The sequence below is a fragment of the Euprymna scolopes genome, chromosome 21 (genome assembly GCF_053919585.1).
Source record: "Euprymna scolopes isolate OS-2025 chromosome 21, ASM5391958v1, whole genome shotgun sequence".
Classification (NCBI taxonomy): Eukaryota; Metazoa; Mollusca; class Cephalopoda; order Sepiida; family Sepiolidae; genus Euprymna; species Euprymna scolopes.
Window position 1 is genome coordinate 84,499,541 of NC_136502.1, and position 27,500 is coordinate 84,527,040.

At 36.4% G+C, this 27,500-nt stretch overlaps 1 protein-coding gene across 1 annotated transcript in view; it reads left to right on the forward strand.

Moving 5' to 3' along the window:
- LOC145242525 (protocadherin-19-like) overlaps positions 1-27,500 on the forward strand; it is a 291,299-nt gene that overhangs the window by 150,582 nt on the left and 113,217 nt on the right. Inside the window, exon 2 of the mRNA XM_080105597.1 lies at positions 1-2,387. This exon is cut by the window's left edge and continues 111 nt beyond it. Coding sequence (XP_079961723.1) covers positions 1-2,387 — 2,387 coding nt within the window. The remainder of the gene's footprint in view (positions 2,388-27,500) is intronic.

Genomic DNA, 27,500 nt, shown 5'->3' on the forward strand with positions numbered 1-27,500 from the left:
ATTTCCAATCATCCCGAGCAGTCGACCTGACTTATTCGATCGAAGAAGGAAAAAGTCCGAGTACTTACATTGGAAATATCGCACTCGATTCACACCTGCTGGACGGCGTTCTGCCAAGTGACCAGAAACTTCTCCATTTTAGCCAGATGGAACACGGTTTGACGGGCAACGCGCTACTCTTTCGCGTTGGTAAAAACTCAGGGAAACTGTACACCGCCCAGATTCTAGATGCCGAGGTCTTGTGCATACGTTACAAAGAATGCTTCAAGATGGTCGACATTGCCGTGCGACGACGAGAGTCATTTGTAAAAATTTTAGAAGTGAAAGTCATAATAAAAGACATTAATGACAACGTCCCCGAATTTCCGGCGGAAAAAGTGGAGATCGAATTCTCTGAGGAATCTTTGAAAGGTGCGAAAAGGTCCATCCCGAATGCCATTGATCGCGATATTAGCCCCTTAAATTCGCAGATTACTTATGAGTTACAAAAAAGTAAAGACGAGCCCTTTACATTATCTGTTCTGAAAAGTGTCGATGGGATATCGAAGCTAAGCATTGTCTTGGAGGAACGGCTGAATCGGGAAGTTCAAGATTCATACATAGTTCAAGTGATTGCGAAGGATGGTGGAACTCCACCAAGAGAAAGCGTTTTGCATGTTCGCATTATAGTTGCAGATGTGAACGATAACTTGCCAGTATTCTCACGTAGTATATACAACGTCTCGATAAAATATGAACACGATGTCGCAACACCAGTAGTGGTCTTGTCAGCAAAGGATTTAGATTCCGGCAAAAACGGAGATATTCTGTACCATTTTAGTTCCCAGACATCTACTCTAGCTCAGTCACTCTTTGAACTCAACGAACGGACCGGTGAAATTTTTCTAACCAGTAAAATCTCCAGTGGACACGATTTTAAATACGAGTTATATGTCGTAGCAACGGATGGAGGAGAACAACCTTTAAGTTCAACGGCCAAAGTGCTTGTCAGTATCGTTAACCAGCAGAACAATCCGCCCACGATTGATGTAAACTTTGTCTCCGCATCACCTGCTAATAAAAACACGGCCACCATTTCGGAAGACATTGCAGTTGGCAGCTTTATTGCCTACGTAAAAGTCACCGACAACGATGTGGGACAAAACGGAGAAGTTTTATGTGAACTCCATCATGACAAATTCTTGCTTCAAAGCATTGGCGCGAAAAAATATAAAATAACTATAAAGAATCCACTGGATCGAGAAAAATTAGATCACTATAAGATCACTATTAGCTGTCAAGATAGAGGAATACCGGTCCTTCACAGCGCTAACACCTTTTCTATACAAGTGCTTGACGTCAATGACATGAAGCCGCGGTTTTCTCGCGATACCTTTAAGTTTTCTGTCAACGAAAACCAAGATGCGAAATATCCAGTCGGGGTTATCAATGCAACGGATCCTGATCTTGGTGCAGGCGGTAAACTTACCTTTTCCTTGGTCACAAATAATAAAGATTTCTTGCCCTTTCAGATTGCCGCAAACGGATCGATATTTACTGTGATGTCACTGGACCACGAATTTCAGGACGTCTACGAATTTAAAGTCTTAGTCAAAGACAACGGTCTGCCACCATTAAACAACACGGTCAATGTCATCGTAGAGGTCAGAGATGAGAACGACAATGCACCTTATTTCACATTTCCAAGTGTTAACCCTTATACCCTGGATGTTGTTTATTATCCGTACCGTACGAGCAATATCACGGTTCTCAAGGCGACTGACAGCGACAGCCGAGAGAACGCATTTTTGAAATACGAAATAAATGCAGGAAACGACAAGCAACTTTTTGCCGTCAACCATTATTCGGGCTTGTTGTCTTTCACTCACGTCGTGACACGGCAAGATGCAGGCATATATGATTTGCAATTCATTGTCAAAGATAGTGGAAACCCTGTCCTATCAGCAACGACCAATTTGTCTTTGGTGCTGACTGTTAGCAATAAATCATTCGAAATGCTGAACGCTGTTCACAAACAAATCGAAGACCAAATCCACCTTTATCTACTAATTGCCATTGTGCTCGTGGCGGTCATAATCTCCGTGCCGCTTACAGCGGCAATATCCATGTGTATTATTAGATGTAAAGATCGAGGCTGCAGAAGGCGCCGTGGACGAGTGACAACCTCAAGCAGTCAGCTCAGTGAACAACGAAACCTTATGTTCTCGTCGCACGAGACGTCCTGGTCAGACATGGCTCTGGCCAGAAAAGACACCGACACGCTTCCAACTTCCGAGAGCAATAACAGATCAACAAAAAGTCTCTATCCAGCAGATAAAACCGAGGCACGGCGGAAATCTTCAGGTGCAGGGAACAAAAATCAAAAAGGACAAGATGTAATATACCAGGTAGGTTTGACTGACAAATAAATCTCTTAAATATCTCAAAGAATAATAGCACACCTTGTTGTATATTTAAACAGGCAAAATTTATCATTTACAGGTAAATTTAAGAAATAAATCGGTGAATATTTATTTTAAACATATATGTTTGTTTATCTGAACGCTGGAAAATTAAGAGTAATACAGAAATTATTTTTATCCATGATGTAAGCTAATGCAGCTGTTAAGGTCATTTATGAAATATCTTCATTTTAACAATCTTCTTAGTTGGAATAATTATATTTTAAAAATATATAAATTAATTATTCTTCTACTTGATATTTTTTTCTAATTTATGGTGAGGATACTTATTTCAATATCATACGTAAGGACATCAAAGTGATTTGAAATGCGATTTTCAGTTGTAACTAATACTATAGAAGCACTAAAATTCCTTTTCGTTTCAGGTGAAATGTTCTTCATCCTTATCCAAGCAAACATCTTTCGTGTCAATGATTGTTGTTTTTGTTTTCTCAACAATACAAGTTAATCTTGTAATGTTATACGTTTTAAAAAAATGCCTTTTATTTACACTTATTTCCACGTACGTAACATGTAGCCTTGGGATGACAGAAGATTGGATTAAAATTGTTATCTCCCTTTTTTATTTAATCGTTCATCATATGTTGAGATCTTACAATTTTTACTTGGGGAGACAAATCAGAAGAATTTAGACAAAATCAAAGAGAGAGAAAAAGATAGATAGATAGATATATAGATAGAGAGAGAGAGAGAGAGAGAGAGAGAGGGCGGAGAGAGAGTGTGTGTGAGAGAAAGGAGACAGAGGGAGAGCTAGAGAGAAAGAGAGAGGGAAACAGAGAGATAAAGAAAGAGAGAGAAAGGGCAGAAAGAAGGAGTGTGTTTAAAAGAGAAGGAGAAAGAGGGAGAGACAGAGAGAAAGAAAGAGAGAAACAGAAAGATGAAGAGAGAGAGAGAGAGAGAGAAAGAGAAAGAGAAAGAGAGAGCGGAGAAAGAGAGTGTGTGAGAGAAAGGTGACAGAGGGAGAGGCAGATAAAGAGAGAGGGAGACAGAGAGATAAAGAAAGAGAGAGAAAGGACAGAAAGAAGGAGTGTGTTTAAAGGAGAAGGAGAGAGAGAGAGAGGGAGAGAAAAAGAGTTTGTGAGAGAAAGAGGGAGAGACAGAGAGAAGCAGAAACAGAAAGATAAAGAGAAAGAGAGAGGGTGAGAAGAAAGAAAATGCGTGTGAAAGAAAAGGAGAAAGATGGAGAGAAAGAGAGTGTGTGAGAGAAAGAGGGGAAGGGAGAGACAGAAAGAAAGAGAGAAAGAAACAGAGAGATAAAGAAAGACAGGGGAGAAAGAAAGAGTGTATGAAAGAGAAGGAGAGAGGGGGAGAGTGTGTGTGTGTACGGGAGAGAGATAAAGAAAGAAAGAAGGGGTAGAGGAGAAAGAGTGCGTATGTGAGAGAGAAAGAGCGACAGAGTATGTGTGTGTGTAAGAGAAGTAGAGAGAGAGAAAAAAATAGAAAGAGAGAGAGAGAGGAACAGAAAGAGAGGAGAGAGAATGTGTGCGTGTGTGTGTGTCCGCGCGCGCGAGAAAGAGGGATAAAGAGAGGGAGATAAACAAGATAGAAGTATTGCATGGTTTCGAGGTGTGTGACTTTATTATCAAAATAACTTGTCTCTTGCCGTTTCTAAATCCATTGCGTACAATTGGTGCATTGTTGGGAGAGGGAGGGGGTGATACTTTTTTTTTATTATTTCTTTGATTATTTTTATTTTCCGTTTGTATTTCTAAAAGGTAAATCCAATTGTTGTAAAAGAAAAACAAACAAACAAACAACTTTTTAAACTCTACGAAAGTTAAATTCAATTTGAGACTTCAAAAGACTGGAGGGGTGTAAGGGAAGAAAAATAAAGGGATGAAAATCTAAAAGAAAAAAAAAGCCTCCTTCCCCGAAAAAAAAAAATGACTAGAGCAGGGAGAAGAACATTATTATGATACAAGCATTCAATACGCGTGTTTATTTAAGAACTTTCAACTTAAACGTGACAGACCGACAAAAATGCTATTGGAAACTTCAGCATGATAAACCAAAGAAAACGCTATTTCAAATATAAATGCTGCAAACAGGTCAACGAATATGTTATTTTAAACTTAATCATGCTAGGGTTATCGCCAACTTTCTTCACCCCGTGTTGATAAAGGCTTTTTGTACGAAACTATCAACCGTTTTTTTTTTTTTTTAATTTTTTGGTCAAATTGTAGATAACCAGCATAAACATAGCAAAAATAAGCATATTTTGTAAGGTATAATTTGAGACGCTTATTAATTAGCGTTACACAAAACAATTTTTTAATCATATTTACAAAAAAAAAAAAAAAAAAAAAAATCGGGTTATAAATATTTTGGTTCGTTTCCTTATTTAAAAGAAATACAATTCGACCAAAAAATGAAAAAAAAAAAAAAAATCTCGGTTCATTTTTGTAGGGGAAAAAAAGTCATTTGTCAACACGGGGTGAAGAAAGTTGAAGATAACCCACGAAAGGTTAAAGATAATATGCTATTTCAAACTTAAATGTGATAACCCAACGAACATAGCATTGCCAGATTTAGGGTGATGAAACAACGAGCATTTCTGTATTCCAAGTTTGACAAATCCACGAAACTGAGATTAAACACTTCAGCGTGACAAACCAAAGTAAAGACTATATCAAGATTAAACGTGACAGCTCAATCAACTAAAATAGTTTTAAACTTAAGCGTGGCAGACCACCAAAAATGCTATATAAACATTGAACGTGATAGAAAAACAAAACAAAAAACAAAACAAAAAAGAATACAGCTTTTAACATAAACCTGGCAGACCAATGAAAATGCAATTTTAAACAAGCATGACAGACCAACAAAAATGAAATCTCAATCTTAAACGTGACGAATCAACCAACTCAGAGACTCTCTGACATATGTTTTGATACATTTTATTTCAGACTAGTGGGGCGCCCGGTTTTATTCTGATCGTAAAATACATTTACATATATTTTAATTCATGCAGATTTCGTATTCTTTATTACAGAGCTAGTTCTCTATTGAATATTATATTGATATAATGCTGATTTTAAAAGTTAAAAAATAAAAATGCCTCGGGTGCCATCAGCTAGAATCAAAACCAAAATATTTAGTGCTCCAGCCGTGTTCCCTACCGTTTGAGCTATCGACAGGTAGATAAAAAAGATTTAAGGTTAAACCACTTCAAGTATGAATGAATACGCACATGCGCAAAAGTAACAGAAATGTCTCGGCAAGTTGAAATGAACATATTTCTGTGCACATTATTAATCCATTCAAACAAAAGATTTTACTCGTTATAAACCATCCTGTTTCTTGTGAATTTCCATGTTTAAGATTTTATCAGTTAAACATTTTTGCACACACATACATACTGTTTTCTTTTTATAGCTGCGATCATTCAACCTGATATTATAAACATACACGTGACAGACCGACAAAAATGCTATACAGATTTTATACAACAGGCAGAAAAAATACGATTTGAACCTTATTCATGATAGACCTACGAAAAAGCTATTCGAAACTTACATGTGACAGACTGATGAAAATGCTTTTCCAAACTTAAATTACACGGACCGACAAAAAACGCTATTCCAAAATAAAATCTTACAAATCGACGAAACTGCTATTCCAAACTTGAGTGACAGAACAAAAATGCTATTCCAAAATTAAGTGTTACAGAACAACGAAAATGCTATGTAAAGTGTTACAGACAAACGAAAATGCTATTTCAAAATAAACTGTTACAGAACAACGAAAATGCTATTTAAAAATAAAATGTTACAGGCCAACGAAAATGTTATTCCAAAGTAAAGTGTTACAGACAAACGGAAACGCTATTCCAAAATAAAATGTTACAGGACAACGAAAATGCTATTGCAAACGTAATTGTGACAGAACATCAGAAAATACTATTCCAAAATTAAATGTTACAAACCGAGGTAAAGGCTATTTCAAATTTACACATTACAGACCGATGAAAATGCTATTCCAAACTAGAATGCAACATACTGAAGGATGCATTCATTCACTGTATCCGTTCAGCGATGAAAATATAATTTCAAAGTAAAGCGTCACAGACAAACAAAAATTTCATTTAAAACTAAAACGTGACAAACTACCGACGGACAATGCCTCTTATTGAGATACTAAGACGTAGCTACCAGCAGAATGAGAGAGAGAGAGAGAGAGAGAGAGAGAGAGAGAGAGAGAGAGAGAGAGAGAGAGAGAGAGAAAAGAAAACAAATGGCAAAGTGTGTGTTTTTTTCTGTAAATTGTGGCATTTCGGTTAAACATTTTTCTTTTGTTTTTTTTTTTTTTTTCACTAATATTTTTATTCTTACTTTCTATTATTATTTTTTTTTCTTCAGTTTTTGTTTTACTGCTTTTCCTAAACTTTCTTGTTTTTTAATTTTTTATGGGGGAGGGGCGGAGAAAAGTGCTCAGTCTCTTATCGCCCTTTTTTTAAAAACCGATTCCTCTTCTTCTTGCTTTTTTTGTCTATAATCTTTTTCTTTTTTTTTCATTTTTCATTTCTTTACCTTTATCATTTCACTTTCCTCTATAATTTCTTCTTCTTCTTCTTCTTCTTCTTCTTCTTCTTCTTCTTCTTCTTCTTCTTACTACTACCCCTCCCCCTCTTTCATCCTTTTTTCTACTTCTTTAAACCATTTCATTCATTTACCTTTTCTTTTTCTTCTACTTTATCCGTTATTAACTTCTTTCTTTCCTTTTTCCTCCAGAGGTTCTTTTCTGTCTTTTCTTTCCGCCTTTATTTGGCTTTTTTTTCTTATTTCATCATTCATCTTCACTCAATCTTTTTCATTATTCAATTTCATTCTTTAATATGCATTTGATCATTTTCTTCTTTGCGCCTCGATTTTCTATTTGTTATTTACCTGCTTCTTTTTTTATTTCTAATTTCTAGCGTTTTCTTCTTTTTTACTATTCCTTTCTTTCTTTTTTTTACTATTTCTTTTGTTTTCATCTTCTTTTTTTAATTTCTTCTTTTTCTGTTTGCTATTTCTTCTTTAGTTTCTTCGACTTCGTATTTTTTCCTCATTTTTGCTATTCTCGATTCTTCTCCTTTCTTCTTCTTCTTCTTCTTCTTCTTCTTCTTCTTCTTCACCTCCTCCCCTCCTTCTTCTCCTCCTTCTCCTCCTCCTCCTCTTTTCCTTTATTTTCCTATTATTTTTTTTACTCATTTTTGCTATTCTTCTTCTTCTTCTTCTTCTTCTTCTTCTTCTTCTTCTTCTTCTTCTTCTTCTTCTTCTTCACCTCCTCCTCTTTTTCTTTATGTTCCTATTATTTTTTCTACATCTTCCGATTTTTTCTTAACTTTTACTATTTCTTCTCCTTTTTATCTTCTTGTCCATTTTTTCTCCATTTTGTTTATTTCTTCTTCTGTTGCAATATCTTATTTTTATTCTTTTACTATTTATTCTCTTTTTTGTTGCTTATTCTTTTTCTTCTTTTTACTATTTTCCCTGCTTATTGTTTTTCTTTTACTCTTCTTTAATTTCTTTATCGTCTTCTTTCTTCCATTTCCCATTTTTTTTCTTCTTCATATTTCTTTTTTCGTTCACTAATTTCTCTCCATTTACCCACACCCACCATTTTGTATAATTCAATTTCCCATTGCAAATCAATTTAATCTATTTTTTTTGTTATCCAGCAATTTCCAATTTCTTGCCAAACTCAGATCTGCCCAATCTTATTCCACTGTTGTCATTATCCACAAAATGTTAAGATTTCGCTATTTTTGCAGCATTTTTTGATTTCCTTTTTATTTTTGCACATGTATGTTGCAAAATTGTATCATTCCTCTGAAAACAGACTCACCAACCCCGACCGAGTAACAGCAGACACCCACACCAGAACGCAATCTGCTGGACCAAAAAGGTTACGAAAAGAGGACGATTGCTTTTCGATGAGTTTATATTTTTTGCTATGGCTGAAAAATTCCTTTGTTTTTTTTCTTTCCATTCGAAGATATGATTGGAAAAATACTAATAAAAATATTGATAATCATATATGTAAATATTTTTTATATATAACATACATCAATATTTATATATATAAAAAATGTTCTCTCTCTCTTTCATATATATATATATATATATATATATATATATATATATATATATATATATATATATATATATATATATATATAGATAGATAGATAGATAGATAGGTAGACAGATAGATATACACACACACTCTTATAAGTATCTTATATGAAGCACTGTTGAAGTAAATACTGAAACCGATACAAAAATGTATCTAGTTTATGTAAATACATAAAATAATAATAATAATAATAATAATAATAATAATAATAATAATAATAATAATAATAACAATAACAATAATAATAATAATAATAATGAAGAAGAAGATGAAACGATAAACCATATAGTAAGTGAATGCAGCAAACTAGACCAAAAGGAATACAAGAACAGACACGACCAAGTGGGAAGGGCAGTACACTGGGAATTATGCAAACAACGGCATCTCGAACGCACAGACAAGTGGTACAAACATAAGCCAGCAACAGTACTTGAAAACGAAAATCACAAAATCCTCTGGGACATAGACATACAAACTGATAAACCCATTCAAGCAAGAAGACCAGGTGTCGTAATAATTAACTAGAAAGAAAAGTCATGTCACATCGTAGACTTTGCTGCTCCAGCTGACCACAGGGTGAATATCAAAGAAAGGGAAAAACGGAGCAAATACACAGAGCTAGCCAGACAGCTGAAAGGGATATGGATGATGAAGAAAATCAAAAAAATACCTATAATAGTTGGAGCACTAGTAACAATCCCAAAAAACTTTGAAAAAAGAATGGGAGAAATTGGAATCAAAGGAATGACTGGAAAAATATAACGAACAACAATAGTGAAAACAGCTGAAATATTAAGGAAAACCCTTGAATATGGAGACTAACACACATGAGCCCCAAGCGTGGGCCAGACAAACTGTTGCAGAGGCAAAACATGAAATGCTACATGGAACCAAGAACACTGAAGCCGCATATTTACAAGTTCTCTAACCTCTCCCATCCCCCCATTACCACATTACTGCCTCCCCCCAAAAAAGGGGGTGAGACAAAAAAAAAAAAGGATTAGTAGAGTCATGGAGTAAAAAAAGACCGAGGAGAGAGCACTGACCAGACCTCTGCTTGACTATTGCGAAAAAAATTGGGACCTTGGGGAGGCTTATTGCCACTCAAATCCCAATGAAGATCAATAGCCGCTGCCAACAAAAAATCAATGACAAGCGGCTGTTGTGATAATGCACACGTATTTGCAAATGTTATCAAAAGAGATGAGGTGTACTGAAAATCTGGGGATACTTGTTGTCACTCAGTTTCTAGGGAACACCACAGGTTGTTTTCAAGGAGAAATCTTTGATAACCTGTGTGAAAGCTCCTTGTGAGCCAATAATAATCTGTCTGTTTAAATATATATATATTTAGTCATAGCTCTTTCTAAAAGAATAGAGCACTTTTGGTAGTCGACAATGTAAATGCATGATATGTAAACTTTATAATTTTGCTTACTTTTAGGACAAGCATGATAACGTGGGGGTAAAATATCCGACTACGGATTACAGTATTGCGGTCGAGTTTTGAAAAAACTTACTTTGTCTAGCTAGACTGAAAAGCTGTAATACGGCGAAACAGCTGTTTATTGATTATATATATATATATATATATATATATATATATAATTAACCGAAATTTTGAAATACTTTAAGCTTACAGCTTGTATAACACTGTAAACTTAAAGTCCATGCAAATATTAGTATCAATATTTATAAGACAATCCCAATCAGATAAAGACGCTCAATATACATTTTCTCTGATGATATAAGCCATTTATTGAAAATCCATGAATTAAGGAAACAACTTTTGTATTCTTTGTTAAATAATAAATTTGTTGTAAAGCTTTTAATTTTCAAATTTTTCATATACAGGGTGGAACGAAAAATTGTCACCCTAGAAAAAGCAGCATGATTCCATTTCAGTTTGATGAAAACCGATTTTCCTTTTTTTTTTTCTTTTTCTTTGCAGACCATCGACTAGTTGACTAGTTCCATACAAATCCTAAGAGCGATAGAAGCCTTCTATCATGTCTGGAACACGAAAAATTATTTGCAGAAATTCTAAAATATCCGATATTTTTATGGAGCAGTTTTGGTCTCTAATTGGTTGCTTGTAGAATGTGGATCCATTTGATTGGTCAGTTCCTATCGCTAATGTCTATAAGTAGAACATTTCAATTTTCTTTAATCATACCCTCTAATCTATCTATCTATATATCTATGAAAGTGAACGTGTTTGTGTGTCTGTGTGTGTACATTTCCCTACGCAATAACTCTGTCAATTTTTAGTCTACAGACTCGAAATTTGATATACAGGGCACTGAGATTTGGAAAAATCTTTGTGATCGGTTTTCAGCCAGAAATTTTGCTGTTAAGGGGTCAAAGTTCAACGATTTTACCTTTGAGAACTCTATCAAACTCCTCCGGCAATTTTGGGTCTAAACACTTGAAGTTTTAGATATAGATTCCTTGGACATGGATCTAACTTAATAATTTGATTTGAGCCCAAAACAATAAATGTTTAGGAGTCATAATAGGAGTCAAAGTTTAAAAAATTGACCGCTATTTTTTTTTTTTTGCTCAACATACACCACCTAACACCCGGGCAACGTCGGGCTGAAATGCTAGTATATCTATAAAAGTGAACGAGTCTGTGTGTCTGTCTGTGCGTGTGTCTGTGTGTGTACATTTTCCAACGTAATAACTCTGTCAATTTTTAGTCTACAGACTCGAAATTTGATATACAGGGTACTGAGATTTCGGAAAATCTTTGTAATCCATTGTCGGCCAGAAATTTGGCTGTTAAGGGGTCAAAGTTCAACGATTTTACTTTTGAAAGCTCTACCAAACTCTTCCGACAATTTTGGGTCTAAACACTTGAAATTTTAGATATAGGTTCCTTGGGCATGGATTTAACTTAACTTGATTTGAGCCACAAACTATAAATTTTAAGGGGTCATAATAGGGGTCAAAGTTAAAAGAATTGACTGCTGTTTTTTGTTTTTTTTTGATCAACATACACCTCCAAACACCCGGGCAACGCCGGGCTAAAATGCTAGTACTATCAAAAATATTACAACAGCGTGAATGAAAAACATTTTCTTGCAGTGATTCTTAAAGGTATGTACTTAAGGGTTGATATGATGCTATATAACATTGTTTATAATGGATTATTTAAATCTTCTCTTTCATAGTTTTCTTACATAGGGCCCCTCATATGTAACATACATACAATCTGGATGTTTATCTAAGGCCGCTTTGAATCTGGATATGGTAGTCATCGTCATGGCACCATCTAGCAGGTTGTTCCATGGTGAAAAATGCTGTCTTTCTTCTACTGAGCGACAAGTGGATGTCGTATATCTTTTTCATCTAAAAGTTTCAAAACATGAAATTGTGATTTCTTAAAGATTGAAAAACTGATCACATTTTTTGCATGCATTTGTTTTTTGCATCATTGCATAGGTCAAAATCTGCATCTGCAGAATGCACTTTTTATGGAAATCGCTCCAGACAAGGCATGAAACCACTTGATGAAAAGGATTAACTAGAACGGAAGATGATTGTTGCAAAGACAGGAGATGCCTATTGGCCGTAGTCTCGAAAAGACCAAAGCTACCACAAGCTTTTAGTTCTTGGAAAGAAGCTACTGGAATAGGAATGTGTATCACTATGATGTATAAAAACAGCGAATTGATTGAGACCACTAGACCAGTAAGCTGGAACAAAGGAAGCAGGGAATAGATCAGAAATTCTGAGGAACACATGTCATATTATCTATCTATAAAAGTGAAATTGTCTGTGTGTGTATGTATGTGTGTGTCTGTGTGTGTACATTTTCCTACCAAACTACTCTGTCAATTTTCAGTCTACAAACTCGAGATTTGACATAAAGGGCATTGAGATTTGGGAAAATCTTTTTAATTGGCTTTCGGCCAGAAATTGGACTGTCAAGGAGTCAAAGTTCAACGATTTTACCTTTGAAAACTCTACCAAACTCCTCAGCCAATTTGGGGTCGAAAGACTGGAAATTTTAGATGTAGGTTACTTGGACATTTGTCAAACTTTTTAATTTGATTTGAGCCCAAAATAATAAATGTTAAGGGGTCAAAATTAGGGTCAAAGTTAAAAATTTTTTTGACCTCTGTGGTCTATACTCAGTCAATTTTTTGTCTAAACATTTGAAATTTTACATAAAGTGTATTCAGACATGCAGAAAGCCTTTTAATCAGTTTTTATGCGAAAATTTAGCTGACAAAAGGTCAATGTTGAAAGAGTTGACTTTTTACAGATTCTACCAAACTCCTCCGCCAATTTTGGGTCTAAACACTTGAAATTTTAGATGTAGGTTACTTGGACATTTGTCAAACTTTTTAATATATATATATGCATGTGCACATGAAGCAATGAACAGTGCATAGGGCTCGAGCAAAGCTGAAACTACTAACATCACGTCTGTGAGTGAGGGTTAGGGTTAGGGTTAGGGTCTGTGAGTGAGGGAGTGTACAGAAAAGAAGAAAGAATGGAAGAAGTCAATAAAATTACAGATACATTTCTGCACTTTATCAAGAACCCTTAAATGGGACATAGGTTCACCAGCCCAAAGTATGATAACAGTTCTTCATACATAATCTGATAGTAAATTTGCGGAGATAGAGAGTAGCCTCATGTATGAAAACGTGTTTAAGAGCGAACGAGTGAAACACTTTCACAAGAAACAGAAAGAGCAATGGATTTAATATATGAACTCCAAGAAAGATTTGATGAGAAAGAAAAACAAAGAAGTTTAAGTTTTATGTTGATTTCTCACCAAGAACAGAGTCACCCATAAGAATATCAGGAAGAAAATGAACATGCCTATAATTCAAAGACTGGAGCTGAATAGCAATAGGATTAAATGAAACAAGCCGTGTATCCTATGGAATTTCTAGAGAATAAATAATATCTTGGTTGTCCAGATATTCTTAAACTACCTTGATAGATAGAAAAACTGCTATTACTTGTGAGTAGACAGTCTTTTATTTTTTATTTTTTTATTTTTTTTTTACAAAGCAGTCACGATTTGTCAAGGCTCGGAGGCCACTTGAGGATAAGGGTTAATGAGTGTATGCTAGTCAATGGGACAATATCGTAGTAATTGTTAGTAGTGGAAATTTGGTAATTTGGTTTATTTAAGAGGATAGTTCATCAAGAACTTGTTTACGAGAGTCTCACAAGCGAGCAGTTTTAAGAAAGAAGCTTTGTTTATGGAATCTACGTTTAGGTTAAGGCACAGATAAATGGCGGAAATTATTGATAGTGGTTTCGACGACGAGTGTTTTTTTTGTGAAAGATTGGCAAGGGGGGGGGGGACCGTAGATTGGAGCTCATTCAAGCAGTTGCTATGAAAATTACGATAAAGCAGAGACAGGCTCACAACGTTTTTTTCTGTAGGAAGAGAAAAGAGGAACCTCTACTAGGCTACAAAGTGTATTTTAAACTATGTCAAGGTAGGATAAGCTGCTTCTAGCAACTCCTGTCCAGATGGGGCAACAGTACTTCATCCTTGGACGTACTTGACTCTTATAGAGAAATTAGTTAATGCTTTGTATTATATGACATTTATGTTTTTTTTTTTATATGTTGTCAACTCTGAATAAATGTGAAAATTGTATTGGTTTTATTTTTGTCTGTTATGCATTCTGATGATAGCAATCTTTGGCACCGCAACTAAATAAAGAAATGTGAGGCAAAATAACTTTATATCTCAACACTGGTGACTCTGACGTGATCACACACACACACACTCATAGCGAAAAATTAAAAATTTTCTTCACCCCATACAGGCATATTGCCATTTGGATAATAAGGGTTACTATTTGGGATTGTGTTTAACAGAGGACTGCAGGGAGTTAAGCTGCGAGATGTCTGTTCACATTACATTTTAACTTCTGAAGGTTATTACAGGCAGGGATCTAAAGAGGAAACTCCAAAGTCTAGCAGTCCGAGGACAGAAACTATTAGAGTAGGCTTTCCGGCATCAAGAAACCTCAACAATGAAGGGATGTGATTTTGCTGCTTGTCGAGTTAGTCTGTAGTATATACGTCGAAGGGGGCATAAATTCATTGTAACAAAATCTACATATAATTTCACGGCGCTTCTACACTATTGAGACGAAATTTCGAAAATCGTAAAACTGAATTTCACATGAAAACAATGGTATCTATGTATTCCTCGTATTTTTAAAATGATTATATCCAAAAATTACGAAAATCGATAAGGTAGAAAATCATTTATTAAAGGAAGTAAAAAATAGAATTTGATGAAAACGATCGTGAGACTCAGGAGAGTTCAAAAGGGAGGTAATATTCTGTTTTGATCTAAACAAGATGACGGCAATTTTTCTACTGCTACCACGATTAAAGTTGTTTTGTTTAATGATTCAGTAATATTCAGGTGATTTCGATTGCATAATTTGGAAGCTAACATTGTAACTTATTAGAATTGGCAAAAAAAAAAAAAAAAATCAGTAGAAACATTGTTTTTTTTTTAATCTGAAAACTCCATTTATTGTCTACAAAATTTCGTCCCAATTCTGTAGAAACGTCAATTTCACTATTGCAATTTAAACTTAAAAAAATATATTTATTAATAAGTCACCAATTATCAAGGCTAAAAGTCACTCGAGGATAACTGTTAATGAGATGGATAATGAATTTAATGAATTATATTATGAGAGGATTTAGGATAACGAATGGAATATACAAGATATTATTACTTATGAGCAAAGTTTATTTGTTAACACTGAATTGGAAAATGCAAGTGTTGTAGTCTGCAGGGAAGCAATCCTATGGAAACGTGTCATTGATGGTATAAATTAGCTCAACTAGACACCTTCAATAGCAAAATCTGCATTATCCACTCAATTTGGGGGGGGGGTTATTGGGTTATTAATGATTTACCATTCATCAAAGCTAAATTCCACTCAAGGATAAGGATTAATGAGATCGATTGTCAATTTGATAGATGAAAACTAAGTGGAACAGTACAATGCACACCCCCTTTATACATTTTTTCTTTTTGTCTTCTTTCCAATTTTTTATTATCGATTGGACATTAATCTATCAGATTATCACTAAAAAAATGCAAAAAAAATTAATATTTAAAGATTTTTAGGGGTGCTTAGTTTCTAATGCAACATCCCAGTAAATCGATTCTCCATCATAGAACCAGTACACGTTTCAAGACCGAACTGCTTTTTAAAAGGCCAACTTCAATAAATTTAGCCTTTAAAAGGCAACCCTCCAAAAGGCCAAATTCTCTGAAAAGTTGGCCTTTTTTATAGAAGTTTGGGCCTCAAATGTTGACTGGTTCCATTATGGGGGATCGATTTACTATTTGTATTTGAAATTGTGTTGTAGCCTGAAGGAAAGCAATCCCATGGGAACTTGTCATCGATGGTATAAATTATCTTAATTACACATTTTCAATGGCAAAATCTGCATCATCCAATTTTTGATGATGATCGGTTCACTATTTGTATTTGTAGTTGTATTTGAAACCGAGCACCTCGTAAAAATCTTGGAATATTGATCTTTCACATTTTTGGCTGCAGATTAGTGTCCAATCGATAATACTCTGTTGAAAAAATTGAAAAAAAAAAAAACGAAAACAAATATATATATAAAGGGGTGTGTGCATATTATGAGAGGATTGCAAATGATACATGGAATGAACAAAATTCATTGGCATTGGATTTGAAGACGATTGTGTTGCAACCAGTAAGGAAGTAATCATGTGATAACGTGCTACACAGATGTGACATTCTCAGCTTGAAAAAATGAAGAATTCCCTTGGTAGTTAAAAATATTTCATCAGTGCCAATAATCCAGAAGAATTCTTTACCAAATTGATCAGTCCAAAATTCTTGGAGAAAAAAAAATTTTTTTTCAGAGATTTATTTGATGTGAAATGAAAGACAGGAAGAAAATGTATGGAAGGTGAAAAGAACGTTTTGGATTTCATTTGCTTTTTATAAAAAGATTTTGTCAATTTCTTTAAATAAATTGTTAATTTTCTGCTGACTGACCTGATTCGTACTTGTTACATTCTTTGATCAACATAATTTCTCTTCCATGAAAATCGAATCATACATATCGCTTTCAAGCCTGCATTCCTAAGTACATAGAGATAGGCAAACACACACACACACACACACACACACACACACACACACACACACACACACACACACACACACACACATATATATACAATTTATGCAGGATCGGATTTTGTATACAAAAGTATTTGATGAAACTGCAACTACTTTATTCAATATATATATATATATATATATATATATATATATATATATATATACTTCATTTACTCACATAAAATTAATATATGAAAGTATAAATTTATGCGTAAACTTTAAGCATTTACTTCAAAAGTGCTCAATATGTAGGTAGAGTTAGTTAGTAAGTTATAAAATATATATGGTGATTAAGCTACACTGAATATTCTGCATTATATATATAGATACCAAACTTTTAAAAATTCTTTTTACAAAAAATCAATCATTGTGAAATAAAGGAATTTAGGAACCCAACAAATGGGATATATTTAAAAAATATTTTCTTTTTTTAAATGTTTTAGAGCTCCCCGTAAAAACCTTACATAACTCTGTTCTTAAATAAGGATACGAAAATTAGGCGATACATTAATATTTTAATGGGCTTTTCCGTAACCAAAACCAAGGTAAATGTTTCTCGCATGCTTTTCCCGTTTGGGATTTCCCCCTCTCCCACCTTTTTTCTTTCTATTAAAAAAAAGCTACATTGCCTAAAGTGTGTTTATTCATAAAGTCTGAAGAAATGCTAGTTTTTGAAAATTTTCAAACTATATAATGCTTGAAATTGTCGAACTAGACATTGAAACAGTTTTAATGTAAAATGAAAATACACTTTTCGTTGCCATCAACACCTTGTCTTGAAGTCTTGATTTTGCACACACAGTATATTAATGCTCAATTATGAAATGTGATAATTTTGTAGCTTAATCCTTAAGTCAACCATTTTTGGCTTAAAACCTTTTGGTATATGAAAATTTACTGAATTACACGAACTCAGTATGTTACATATAAGTCTATATATTTATATATATACATTTATATATATATATATATACATTTATATATATATATATATATATATATATATATATATATATATATATATTTATATATATACAGTCCTGGTCAAAATCATAAGACCACTTAAGAAAGTAAGTGTTTACGCATATTATCGAATTTTTAATCAAACAAATCGTTGAAAGCATGGCCAAAAGGGAAAATATGAAAAAAAATGAATTTGCTTCATTCGAAACCTTAACCCTGATCTAATAATTATTTTTTAAAAAACAATCATTTTCACCCGGTCAAAATGACATGTAGTTTACCGCAGTCAGCAGCAGTCTGGATTTCATCGCACAGGTTGTTCCAGTAGTTGTTTGCACAGTGCCAAGCAGCTTTCTGGAATTGACTGCGCGCCACTTTCAGCTTGGACAGGGTGATGCATAGTTCTTGATCGAGTTGTGTCAGCACAAGTGAGTGGTCAGTATCACCATCGGCAGAGTGGTAGGTTCTTGATCGTTTGACAGAACCGATTTCTCTTTTTCTACACAATGCAAGATCCAATTGGTGCCAATGTTTGGAACGAGGGTGTCTCCAAGAGACACGATGACACATTTTCTGTTTGAACCAGGTGTTTGCAATACAGAGTCCCTGTTGACTACAGAGCTCCAGAGTTCTTTGACCATTTTCATTTATTTTACCAGTACCGAAGTGACCAATGATGTCAGGCCAGGCAGTATAGTTTGCACCGACTCTGGCATTGAAGTCTCTGAGTACTAGGAGGTGATCGCTAGCTAGGATCCTGCTCAGTATTTCGTTGAGACAGTTGTAGAATTCATCCTTCACATGATCTTCGCTAGGCAGTGTTGGTGCATAGACGCTGATTAGGTGTACTGGTGTATCGGCGCAGTTGATCTTCAGTGTCATAATTCTCTCTGAAATGCTGACCAGAGTGTCAACTACATGTTCTCTGAGTAATTTGTTTGTCACTGCAAAACTATCTCCATGGATGCGATGTTCCTCTTCTGCTTTGCCAGTTCAGAAGAAAGTGTAGTTTTTTTTCGAGATGGAGCCAGTTCCAGCCAATCTGGTCTCCTGTAGAGTGACAATGTCGACAGACAGCTTGGCAAGTTCACAGTAAAGTAATGCGGTCTTCGAGGCAGACCTTGTGCACGAAGGTTGAGATCTGGGTCATACGTGAAACTTGGGCACAGTGTACGAATGTTCCAACTTCCAACTTGTGATTTGTAACAGGTGAATGATTTACGTCCGTGATTGCCTGACCACCCCATCGAAGTGGCAGACGTGATGGGGTAGCACCTGACCAGGGTCTGCCTGGTTTGTGGCGGGTGGTAGCCACTCACTGGGGCTAAAGAGCCCCTCCCACCGTTGCGGAGGATCCGAAGCGCCTGGTCGCGATGTCAATTTGACCAGACTTTTAACTCGTAACTATCTTCCACCGTTGCGAGAGCCTGGGTGAAGAAACTTGTGCATTGCCCAAGCGGCACGAGTGGAACTTGACCAGAGCCAGTAGAACCCAAGGAAAGACAAGGTCGACTCTGGCTTCAGAAGATGGCCGTTGGCTCATAAGAAGCTCATCCGATCTTTGATAGGTCTTGGTTTTGGTCCTGCTGGGTGTCCCTACACCCTCCTCACCCAGGTTACCCCGGGTGGGGGAGCCGGTTTAGTCGCTGACGACCCGACCATGAGGCAGCTAGCACTGGGTTACATGGTACCAGTGGAAGTCTAAGACTCAGCTGAAGCCGATGTATATATTTATATATATATATATTTATAGAGAAATAAAAAGGAACAAACCGTATTATGTGTTCATCAACGTTTCATCTTTATTTCGAGACTTCCGAAAATAAAGACGAAACCTTGATGAACTCATAATACTGTTTGTTCCTTTTTATTTCTCTATTTTGTCGGAATACTATTTCCATATTTCTCATCATATATATTTATATATATATATATATATATATATATATATATATATATATATATTTATATATATATATGTATATATTTATATATATATATATATATATATATTAGTAGTAGTAGTAGCAGTCAGACTATAAGGATTCAAGCTCAATAGATATTAATATTTTCAACTTCAGAGCACGTGTAAGTAAATAATAGACAGATTTCAGTAATTATGTCTTTTTTCTTCATTTCTAAAATGATAAATTCTTGATGGAACATTCCATCAATACTTACAGTCAGAATATGAAGTTTCAGACTTATGTTTTTTTTTTCTCAGTTATGACTCATTAGAAGAAAAGCACACTAACTTGCGTCCAAACCATCGGTTATTCAAGATGTAAGAAAAAATCATGAAAGTCTTACTCATTCCAGGAATTTAAGAACTGGAATCTTGATGCTTTAAAGCCTGGACATTTCTCTCTCTCTCCTCCTCTCTCTTTTTCTGTCTGTCTGTCTTTCTCTGTGTGTGTGTGTGTGTGTGTGTGTCTCTCTCTCTCTCTCTCTCTCTCTCTTCAGCCGAGCCATTTTTGAATCCATAGGGAAGAAACTCACACACACACACACACACACACACACACACACACACACACACACACACATTGCTTTTTATATATATACTAGCGGGGGTACCCGGCGTTGCCCGGGTGTTTGGATTTGTGTGTGGTGTTAAATAAAAAAGAACCCGGGGGGGGGGAGTAGGATCGAACCCGAAGCTCTGAGGCGAAGTTTGAAAATAAAATCGGCCAGCCAGAATGAGTTACTGAAAGATGTTTGAATTTATTTAAGTAAGAACCAAATTGACAGGTGCGCGCCCGGAATTCGTCGAGCGTTACGACGACGACGTCAATGACCAGGTTTGTTTGTTATAACGAAGTAAAAAAAGAAAACAACGTTAAAACTTAAGCGGGGGGGTGGGGAATCAAAACATCGAAAAAAAACTAACGTAAGGCAAACGAACGATGAAAACAGAAAAAACGAACGCATGAAAAATGGCTTAAATAAGCCTGTTTCGATATTAAAATTTAAAAAATTGGTTGGTACCCGTGTGCTTTTGGGTGTATGGTCGGGGGTGGATAAGCGAAGTAAAAAAAAACCCAGAAAAACGATCGTTACGTGAAAAATGGCTTAAATAACACGAGTTCAATATTTAAATTTAAAAAATCGGAAAAAAGACATCTCACACCACGATTCGAACCCAAAACGTTTAGATAATGAACTAACGAGCTAATCAACTGAACTAACTCGACGTACATGAAATTTGTTTGTCAACTATTTAATGTAAATCAGGTCATGACGTCATCTGACGCATGCGTAGAATCGATCGTTGTCACGAGAAGACCGTTTTTATTGACACCCCCCCCTGTCGAAAATTGTCGATTTCGGGGTGAAAAAATGAACATTTTTGGCCAATTTTTCGATATTTTTCGAGCGAAGGATGGGGCATCAATATAATACCGAGTTTGTGAATTTTTGTCGTGTTTGTCGAAAGTTTTTAGCAGACACACAAACATACACACATACACACATACATACATACATAAATTTTCGCTTTTATGTATATACTAGCGAGCGGTACCCGGCGTTGCCCGTATGTTTGTAGATGTGTGTGGAAACTCCGGAGGTGGGGGCGGGGGGTAAAAAAATGTTTTAGTAGGTAAGTATGAGGATCGAACCTGAACCGTTGAGGCAAAGTTGTAATTTAAGTGTGAAAAAAAAAAGTGTGACGTTAACGATTGCCCCACCGCAAGATGCTAATGGAAACACGTTTGAATTTATTTAATTACTTGGATTTGGTAGGTGCCTGTTTTAATGAGTTAATGAGGTCAAGTTTGACCGCGGGATAGTATTTCGTTTACTGCTAAAAGCTTTTTTTTTTTTTTTTCCCCAAGATGTTATAGGCAGAAGAACAACCCACATGCGGCGAGCGACAAATGTTGAATATTTATCTTCCCGAAATCGAGCAAATTAAATAGACAGGCGAGCTTCGTTGTTAACTGTGAGATATTACTATTTATATGATATAAAAAGTTTTAAAAAGTTGTAAAAGCGAGTGATCACTTCTCTGAAAAATGCCTTTTGTAGACATACAGAAAAAGCGAAGACGCATACATACATACATACTTACATTTTCGCTTTAGTAGGTAATTTACAGCATGTATATGCAAGGACAGGTAATATGCAACACATTTATCTCATCAAATCCCAAGCGATGCCAAGTATTTTGCTAATATATATTCTCATCTATTTCATTCAATCCCGGGCAACACTGACTGTTTTGCTAGTATATATCTCAATCAATCTCATGAAATCCTGGGCGACGCAAGGTATTCTGTTCGTATATATTTCAATCAATCAAATTCAATCCAAGGCAACGCCAAGTATTCTGCTAGTATATATTTGCATCTATCTCATTACATCCCAGGCGACCATGTATTCTGCTTGCATACATTTGCATGTATCTCATTGAATCCAGGGTGACTCCTAGTAATCTGTAAGTATACATGTTGACGTATCTCGTTGAATCTCATAATTCTTGGATTGTTACACATTTCGACAATTTAACCCACATTATCGCTCACCTGTCTAAATAAATAACGTAAAGACATTGTCTGCATGAGTCATTTGGTATTCCTAAGTATGTAACCCATCTCAGAATAACCAGACTATGTATTGCTAAACTTTCGTGATCTGCATAAGTCATTTGGTAATCCCAAGTAAGTAACCCATCCTAGAATGACCAGACTATGTATTGCTTAACTTTCATCATCTGCATAAGTCATTGGGTAATCCCAGGTAGTCACCCATCCTAGAATGACCAAACTATGTATTGCTAAACTTTCGTGATCTGCATAAGTCATTTGGTAATCCCAAGTAGTCACCCATCCTAGAATGACCAAACTATGTATTGCTAAACTTTCGTGATCTGCATAAGTCATTTGGTAATCCCAAGTAGTCACCCATCCTAGAATGACCAAACTATGTATTGCTAAACTTTCGTGATCTGCATAAGTCATTTGGTAATCCCAAGTAGTCACCCATCCTAGAATAACCAGACTATGTATTGCTTAACTTTCGTCATCTGCATAAGTCATTTGGTAATCCTAAGTAAGTCACCCATCCTGGAATGACCAGACTATGTATTGCTTAACTTTCATCATCTGCATAAGTCATTGGGTAATCCAAAGTACTCACCCATCCTCAAATGACCAGACTATGTATTGCTAAACTTTCGTGATCTGCATAAGTCATTAAGTAATCCCAAGTAGTCACCCCTCCTAGAATGACCAGACTACGTATTGCTTAACTTTCGTGATCTGCATAAGTCATTTGGTAATCCCAAGTAGTCACTCATCCGAGAATGACCAGACTCCATATTGCTTAACTTTCATGATCTACATGTCATTTGGTAATCCTTAGTCACCCATCCTAGAATGACCAGACTGTATTGCTTAACTTCCATGATCTGCAAAAAAATTTGGTACTCCCATGTAGTCACTCATCCTAGAATGACCAGACTATGTATTGCTTAACCTTCGTGATCTGCATAAGTCAAATAGAAATCCCAAGTAGTCACCCATCCTAGAATGACCACACTATGTATTGCGTAACTTTCGTGATCTGCATAAATTATTTCATAATCCAAGTAGTCACCCATGCTAGAATGACCTGACTATGTATTGCTTAACTTTCATGATCTGAATAAGTAATTGGATAATCCCAAGTAGTCCCCACTCCTAGAATGACCAGACTACGTATTGCTTAACTTTTGTCTTCTACATAAATCATTTGGTAATCCCAAGTAGTCAACCATGCTAGAATGACCAGACTATGTATTGCTTAACTTTCGTGATATGCATAAGTCATTTGGTACTCAAAAGTAGTCACCCATCCTAGAATGACCAGACTATGTATTGCTTAACATTCATGATTTGCATAAGTCATTTGGTAATACCAAGTAGTCACCCATCCTAGAATGACCAGACTATGTATTACTTAACTTTCGTGATCTGCATAAGTCATTTGGTACGCCCAAGTAGTCACTCATCCTAGAATGACCACACTACGTATTGCTTAACTTTCGTGATATGCATAAGTCACTTGGTAATCCCAAATAGTAATCCATGATAGAATGACAAGACTATGTATTGTTTAACTTTCGTGATGTGCATAAGTAATTCGGTAATCCCAAGTAGTCACCCATCCTAGAATGACTTGACTATGTATTGCTTAACTTTCGTGATCTGCATAAGTCATTTGGTAATCCGAAGTAGTCACCCATCCTAGAATGACCAGACTATGTATTGCTTAACTTTCGTGATCCTCATAATCATTTGGTAATCCCAAGTAGTCACGCATTCTAGAATTGCCAGACTATGTATTGCTTAACTTTCGTCATCTGCATAAGTCATTTGGTAATCCAAAGTACTCACCCATCCTAGAATGACCAGACTATGTATTGCTTAACTTTCGTGATCTGCAAAAAATCATTTGGTAATCCTAGGTAAGTCACCCATCCTAGAATAACCAGACTATGTATTGCTTAACTTTCGTGATCTGCATAAGTCATTTGGTAATCCCAATTAACTTTCGTGATCTGCATAAATCATTTGGTAATACCAAGTAGTCAGCCATCCTAGAATGACCAGACTACATATTGCTTACATTTAAAATTGTCAAATTGGCCTATAATCCACAAGCTCCTTCAAAATTGTCAAATCGGACCTATAATGCACAAGCACCATCAGAATTTTTCAAATCGGACCTATACTGCACAAGCACCTTCAAAATTGTCGAATCGGACCTATACTTCACCTATATCTTGCAATCCCAGGCGATACTTGGTATTCTGCTAGTACACATCCACCGGTTGTTCTGCTAGTGCATATACACCTACTTTATCCAATCCTGGGCGATGCCGGGTATTTTGCTAGTACAGATACCCACCTATGTACCATCCCAGGCAACGCTGGGCATTTGGCTAGTACATATAGCAACCAATTTTTTCCAATCCCAGGCGTCGCCGAGTGTTCTTCCAATCCCAGGCCATGCCGAGTAATCAGCTAGTATATATGTCGTGCTAGTGCTATATCATACTATTACGGGCGACGCTGGGTATTTTGCTCGTACATATGCACCAATTCTGTCCAATACGCATCTTTTTTTTTGCTTGGTCTTTTGGCTAAGATCAAAGTGTAGTATCTGTTCCGGCAGATGCTGCAAGCTAAGACTAGCTATGACTAGCAAAGACCAGATGTGGGGGCAACCCCACATGCCTGACCTTTAACCAGCTCCCATTTCCCACCTCTCGGGAGCTGGTCCCCTTTTTCCCTTCCCCCTCCCTTCACTCCTCACATTAAAAATTGGCCTTGTGCCTAATTTGCTCGGTGGGGGAGCAAATAAATACCATCTGTTCCGGCAGATGCTGCACTTGAGATGGTTTGTACCAGTCAATGGAGGGGAAACCCTCTATACTGGGACAATTATTATTTTTGGTAACCAGAGTGACCCCTTTTAGGGGAGCTGGTTTTTACCTCACATTAAAAACGGCCTTGTGCCTAATTTGCTCAGTGGGGGAGCAAATAAACACCATCTGTTCTTAGAAATAAAGCGGTTTCATCTTTCGCCCCCTCCTCCCACTAACTCATAATATGCCTCTCACCTTCCTCATAAATATATAATACGCATTTTTTTTTTACTTGGTCTTTTGGCTAAGATCAAAGTGTAGTATCTGTTCCGGCAGATACTGCACGCTATGACTAGCTATGACTAGCAAAGACCAGATGTGGGGGCAACCCCACATGCCTGACCATTAACCAGCTCCCATTTCCCACCTCTCGGGAGCTGGTCCCCTTTTTCCCTTCCCCCTCCCTTCACTCCTCACATTAAAAATTGGCCTTGTGCCTAATTTGCTCGGTGGGGGAGCAAATAAATACCATCTGTTCTTAGAATTAAAGCGGTTTCATCCTTCTCCCCTCACCCCCACTAAGAAAATAAGGAGAGAAGGAGGGCCTTCTAAATAATAATGTTTTTAGTTCAGCTGTGATTTTTGGAATATGACATCTAAATATAAGGGAGGTCACTTACATATTATAACAATGATTGTATATTAATCTAATGGAATTTGACAATGAAGCTACACTCAAGGGAGGTCACTTGCATATTATAACAATGATTGTATATTAATCTAATGCAATTCGACAATGAAGCTACATCCAAGGGAGGTCACTTGCATATTATAACAATGATTGTATATTAATCTAATGCAATTCGACAATGAAGCTACATCCAAGGGAGGTCACTTGTATGTAATAACAATGATTGTATATTAATCTAATGGAATCTGATAATGAAGCTACATCTAAGGGAGGTCACTTGCATATTGTAACATATATACTTCTAAATTTTTCAAATCGTCCTATAATTCACAAGCACCTTCAAAATTTTCACATCGGACATATACGGCACAAGCACCTTCAAAATTTTCACATCGGATATATACTGCACAAGCACCTTCTAACTTTTTCAAATTTGACCTGTACTGCACAAGCTCCATCTAAATTTTTCAAATCGGACCTATAGTGCACAAGCCCCTTCAAAATTGTCAAATGGGACCTATACTGCACAAGCACCTTCAAAATTGTCAAATCGGCCTATAATCCACAAGCACCTTCAAAATTGTCCAATCGGACCTATAATGCACAAGCACCATCAAAATTTTTCAAATCGGACCTATACTGCACAAGCACCTTCAAAATTGTCGAATCGGACCTATACTTCATCTATATCATACAATCACAGGCGACACTTGGTATTCTGCTAGTACACATCCACCTATGTCATACAATCCCGGGCGACTCCGGTTGTTCTGCTAGTGCATATACACCTACTTTATCCAATCCTGGGCGATGCCGGGTATTTTGCTAGTACAGATACCCACCTATGTAATCTATGCCACGCGACACTGGGCATTTGGCTAGTACATACATCAACCAATTTTTTCTCCTCCCACTAACTCATAATATGCCTCTCATCTTCCTCAAAAATATATAATACGCATTTTTTTTTACTTGGTCTTTTGGCTAAGATCAAAGTGTAGTATCTGTTCCGGCAGATGCTGCACTTAGGATGATTTGTACCAGTCAATGGAGGGGAAACCCTCTATACTGGGACAATTATTATTTTTGGTAACCAGAGTGCCCCCTTTTTGCCTACTTTTAGGGGAGCTGGTTTTTACCTCACATTAAAAACGGCCTTGTGCCTAATTTGCTCAGTGGGGGAGCAAATAAATACCATCTGTTCCGGCAGATGCTGCACTTAAGATGGTTTGTACCAGTCAATGGAGGGGAAACCCTCTATACTGGGACAATTATTATTTTTGGTAACCAGAGTGACCCCTTTTAGGGGAGCTGGTTTTTACCTCACATTAAAAACGGCCTTGTGCCTAATTTGCTCAGTGGGGGAGCAAATAAATACCATCTGTTCCGGCAGATACTGCAAGCTATGACTAGCTATGACTAGCTATGACTAGCTATGACTAGCAAAGACCAGATGTGGGGGCAACCCCACATGCCTGACCTTTAACCAGCTCCCATTTCCCACCTCTCGGGAGCTGGTCCCCTTTTTCCCTTCCCCCTCCCTTCACTCCTCACATAAAAAATCGGCCTTGTGCCTAATTTGCTCGGTGGGGGAGCAAATAAATACCATCTGTTCCGGCAGATACTGCAAGCTATGACTAGCAAAGACCAGATGTGGGGGCAACCCCACATGCCTGACCTTTAACCAGCTCCCATTTCCCACCTCTCGGGAGCTGGTCCCCTTTTTCCCTTCC